A 5,539-nucleotide genomic window follows, 5' to 3' on the forward strand; every position below is an offset into this window, starting at 1 on the left:
TAGGCCTATACAAGGTAGATGTACGCCAGACCACGTCTCGCGTAACAGGCTTCGCGATATCTCACGAAACACTGTTACGCTGCGACGCGCCTGCCATACATCTACCTTGACCTGCGGCGCTGACACCCGAGTCACCAAGTGCAAAAATGTAGACAAAGATACGGGCCTCCGGCCCGTCAACGGCCCGTCACTTCGAATAAGCATGCAGGATCGTTTCGCTTATTTCGTTAAAAACTCCCTCTAGCGCCTCAACGGTTTGAGCTAGAGCAAAACGGACAAAATTTTCGCCCAAAGGGCTCCACTTTAATGAGTTACCCCCTAGGAAACCATAAAAAAATATTTTAAAAAAACGGCATTTTTGGGACCCGTTGTTTTTGATTTTTTAAAAATCCAATTTTTGAGTTACAATGCTCATCTTCGAACTCGACCTGTCTTTTTATGGTAGAAAACGACCCTGAAAATCCCAGGTCGCTCGCTTAATTCGTTCTCGAGTTATCGTGCGGACAGACACACACACAGACACACAGACGGACAGACAGACAGACAGAAAAAGTTTTTTCCGACCAGACGGAGTAATAGGCTTCGCTAATCGCTCAGCCAACTAGTAACAAGGTAGATGTACGCCAGACCACGTCTCGCGTAACAGGCTTCGCGATATCTCACGAAACACTGTTACGCTGCGACGCACCTAGCATACATCTACCTTGGCCTGCGGCGCTGACACCCGAGTCAGGTAGTGCAAAAATGTGCACAAAGATACGGGCCTCCGGTCTGTCAACGCCCGTCACTTCGACTAACAAGGTAGATGTACGCCAGACCACGTCTCGCGTAACAGGCTTCGCGATATCTCACGAAACACTGTTACGCTGCGACGCGCCTGGCATACATCTACCTTGGCCTGCGGCGCTGACACCCGAGTCGGGTAGTGGGAAAATGTACACCAAGGTACGGGCCTACGGTCCGTCAACGGCCAATCACTTCGTCTAAGCATGCAGGGTTGTACATTTTTTCGCTTATTTTCGTCAAAAATACCCTCTAGCGCCTTAACGGTTTGAGCTAGAGCAAAACGGACAAAATTTTTGCCCAAAGGGCTCTACTTTGACGAGTTACCCCATAGGAAACCATAAAAAAATATTTTTCAAAAACGTCATTTTTGGGGCCTGTTGTTTTTGATTTTTTTAAAATCCAATTTTTGAGCTAGAATGCTCATCTTCGAACTCGATCTATCTTTTTATGATACAAAACGACCCTGAAAATCCCAGGTCGCTCGCTCAATTCGTTTTCGAGTTTTCGTGCGGACAGATACACAGATACACAGTCACACAGACAGACAGACAGAAAAAGTTTTTTCCGACCAGACCTAGTAAAAGGCTTCGCTAATCGCTCAGCCAATCATGCAGGGTTGTACATTTTTTCGCTTATTTTCGTCAAAAACACCCTCTAGCGCCTCAACGGTTTGAGCTAGAGCAAAACGGACAAAATTTTCGCCCGAAGGGCTCTACTTTGATGAGTTTCCCCTTGGGAAACCAAAAAAAAAATATTTTTAAAAAACGTCATTTTGGGGACCTGTTGTTTTTGATTTTTTAAAATCTAATTTTGGAGCTAGAATGCTCATCTTCGAACTCGATCTGTCTTTTTATGACAGGGCGCTAGAGGGGTTTTTTTCACAAAAGTGGCCCAAAAAATAAGTACATTATTTTAAGAAAATTTTTGATGGTCTCCAAAGGGGTAAATCGTGAAAGAAGAACCCTCTGGACTAGAATGTCGTCCGTTTGGCTTTCACTGTTTACTTATAAAATGGAATTTTTCTTACCCAAAGTGGCCTAAACTGAACCTTTTTCGTTTTTTTTTTCAGGAGTACACTTTTGTCTGAGAAGTATGCCGTCGGTTCAAATTTCTTCTAAGCAGAAGAGTGGGCTTATTTTATGGTGGCGCATCATTAAAAAGATGATTACACTCCCATGCAAAGAAAAACAAGCAGGCCCGCCCTTCCGCCAAACATAGTTGCCAGCTCCGCTTCGCTCCGCCGGCAACTCCGTTCGGCAGGGGCCGGGTCTGATTGGCCTGGCGGCGCGGATGGTCCGGCCTGCGGCCCGACCATTTCTGTCACACGATTTGCTGAAGAACATGATGGAATGTAGCGGGCCTTCGGCCCGCTTAAAGCCGTCGTCTTTGAGTTTGCCCCAAAGACTCGAGAAAAAGATGTAACGGTGAAGCACCGCGACTACAACCCACCCTTCTGCTTAGAAAACGTTTTTTGGGGGAAGAGGGAGAGTTTCCTTTCTATTTTGCGGGTTTTAGGCCTTTTTCTACAACTAATTGTTCACTACGGCAATTTTAAGCTTATTTTCGACAAAAAAGACCCTCTAGCGCCTAAACGGTTAGAGATAGAGTACAAGGGACGAAAAGTAGAGTGCTACAGGGGAAAATTTTGTCCGTTTTGCTTTATCTTCTACCGTTTGGGCGCTAGACGGAGTTTCTCTCCCAAAAGTGGCCCAAAAATAAATTTATTAATTTCCGAAAATATTGGATGGTCTTCTAAGGGATAACTTGTCAAAGTAGAGCTCTTTGGGCGAAAATTTCGTCCGTTTGGCTCTACTTCTAACCGTTTAGGCGCTAGAGGGTCTTGTTTGACGAAAATAAGTTAAAAATTGCTGTAGCGAACAATTAAATGTAAAAGAAGGCCCAAAACCGCAAAAGAGGTAAGAAACTCCCTCCCCCCACCCCAAAAAACGTTTCCTTAGCAGAAGGGTGGGTTGTATACGCGGTGTTTCACCGTTACATCCCTTTTTTGTGTCTACGGGGCAAATTTTAAGGACGACGGGCTTTGCGGGCCGAAGGCTCGTTACATCATTTGATTATGTTCTACAGCAAATCGCCTGACAGAAGTGGTTGGGCCGCAGGCCCAAACATCGCCGCCGGCAATCCAAGCAGGCCCGGCCTCTGGCGAACGGAGTTGCCCGGCGCAGCGAAGCGAAGCTGGCAACTTCGTTTGGCGGAAGGGCGGGCCTGCTTGTTTGAGTTTTGATTAAGTAGACAGCAAAAAGATGGTTCAAAGCGAGCTGTCACTCAAACGGGCCTAAGGCCCGTTTTCCGATGGAAGCTTTACTACTCTATGAAAAATTAGATGGGACGGGCCTTCGGCCGGCAGGCCAGCAGGCCGCTGGCAGGCCAAGCTAGGCCCGCTCCCTGCCGAACCTAGTTGCCGGTGGAGCGAAGCGGAGCTGGCAACTTGGTTTGGCAGAGGAGCGGGCCTACCTTATTTTTATTAGGTTCTCCTAAGGGGTAACTCGTCGTAAGTAAAAGCCTGTTGGATGACAATTTCACATGTTTTGCTCTATCTCTGGCCGTTTAGGCGCTAGAGGGTCTTTTTTTTGACGAAAATAAGCTAAAAATTGCCATAGTGAACAATAAGTTGTAGAAAAGAGCCTAAAAACCGCAAAATAGGAAAGAAACTCTCCCCACCCCCAAACAACGTTTTCTAAGCAGAAGGCTGGGTTGTAGTCACGGTGCTTCACCGTTACATCCCTTTCTCGTGTCTACGGGGCAAACTCAAAGACGACGGTTTTAAGCGGGCCGAAGGCCCGCTACATCAGATCATGTTCTTTTGCAAATCGAGTGACAGACATGGTCGGGCCGCAGGCCCGACCATCGCCGCTGGCAGGCCAAGCAGGCCCGTCCCCTGCCGAACGGAGTTGCCGGCGGAGCGAAGTGGAGCTGGCGACTTCGTTTGGCGGAAGGGTGGGCCTGCTTGTTTAAAAGTAGAAGAGCGGGCTAAAAAAACATGTTAAAAACACATAAAACTTAAAACTTATAAAACATGTGAGAAGAGGGATCTGAACCTCTAAAAGACCTCTCAAGGTAAGATCGATAACTCAGTGCTTCGAGAGCCTCTGTTTGAGCCCCACCCAGTTAACTTTTCTTTTTTCTCCAAAATATTAGGTGTGGTTTTGTCACCCTTCAGACAACCCCTACCAAAATAGGTTAGTGTTACACACCCACAAAAGACTAGTCCGAACACGTCCTTGCTTTGCTTCAAAATTAGGTTTGTGTTTGTCACTCAAAAGATACTCTCAAAAAAATAAGGTTTGACCCGAGAATGTCTTGTGCGCGTCTGCGAGCAGCTCGGGGAGCATGAACAATTCCTCCTCTCACTCGTCCACGACAAAAAGAAGTTGATGTTACACACCCATAAGACAAGTCCAAACTCGTCTTCTCTTCAAAATTAGGTGTAAGTTATTTAACTACAAGACACACTTCCAAAAATATTAGGTTTAAGTCAGGCAATGAAAAGATACCCGCTCAAAAATAATTATGTTTATGTTACACACCCGAAAGACACTGCTTTAAAATCAGGTTTAAGTAAGACGTCAAAAAGATACTCTTCGAAAAAAATCAGGTCCATGTTACACGCCCATAAGACAAGTCCGAACACGTCCTTGCTTCAATATTAGATTTAAGTTACTCATAAAATACACTTCCAAAAATATTAGGTTTAAGTTAGGCAGTCAAAAGAAACCCTTTCCAAAAATTAGGTGTACGTTAGGCCTTTAAAAGATACCCTTCTAAAAAATTACGTTCATGTAAGGCACTCAAAAGATACCCTTTCCAAAAATTTTGTTTGGGTTATACACGGAAAATACCCTCTCAGAAAAAAAAATAGTTAGGTTAGACGCCAAAAAGTTGCAAACATCTTCTTACGCACATATTCGCACAACCACTCTCGTTCTGACTCACGGAGAAGGCAAACAAGTGCCCTAACAAGGCTGTTTATTGCCTTCTAGCCCTCTGAAGCGGTACTGCAGGTGCAAAGTGGTGTCTTAGTGCCTTCCCTGATTGGTCATCCACTCTGGCGCAGCGGTACTTAGCTGGATGTAGCATTAGTGGGCACTTCTGCTTGTTTTTCCAGATGATTGCTCGACCGCCATCGTGTTTCCTGAGGGGCCCCCCATGTGCCCTCCTCCGGGACTTATCCTAAGCGCGCCAACACAGCCTCGAGACCCAACAGCAGACGCGGCACAATCCAAGCTGCCGGTGTCGAACAAGAGCTCCTTCTGCCCACCTCTTCAATCGGCAACACTCGACATATCCTGCTACTTGGATAGCTCTGATCGCCCCTGTGAAGAACCGCAGCCGCCGGGCACAGTCGTCCTATTCAAGTGCAAACCCCAGTACAGTGGTGATCTTAGATCGGGAAACGCGACGCATTGTGGCCCCGGTGGCACATGGACCAGGCCTCTACCGTCCTGCAAACCCGGTAAACCGTCAAGAAAACATGAACGACACTCACGGACCCTTGCCGCTTTTTATATGTTTAAGGAAGTTATAGTACGTCTCTAAAAGATGTGCTGTGTGAAGTACGTTCTTAAAACATACTACCTGGTATGAGTTTATCTGGAGACGATTTTGGGCAGACCCTACACAGCTGTAAAAGATCTAAACGAAACGGCTGAGAAATGTAGATGGGGGCTTAAACCGAGGGGTGGGCGACTTGAATTTTTCGTGTACACAGGAGTACGGAGTACACGGAGTACAGTCG

General features: G+C 46.3%; 1 protein-coding gene across 1 annotated transcript in view; it reads left to right on the top strand.

Moving 5' to 3' along the window:
- LOC113210820 (uncharacterized) overlaps positions 1–5,539 on the top strand; it is a 114,542-nt gene that overhangs the window by 35,117 nt on the left and 73,886 nt on the right. Inside the window, exon 3 of the mRNA XM_052271946.1 lies at positions 4,910–5,257. Within this exon, the coding sequence (XP_052127906.1) occupies positions 4,910–5,257 (348 nt within the window). The remainder of the gene's footprint in view (positions 1–4,909; positions 5,258–5,539) is intronic.

This window comes from Frankliniella occidentalis, unplaced genomic scaffold (assembly GCF_000697945.3).
Source record: "Frankliniella occidentalis isolate FOCC.00 unplaced genomic scaffold, Focc_3.1 Scaffold179, whole genome shotgun sequence".
NCBI classification, from domain to species: domain Eukaryota; kingdom Metazoa; phylum Arthropoda; class Insecta; order Thysanoptera; family Thripidae; genus Frankliniella; species Frankliniella occidentalis.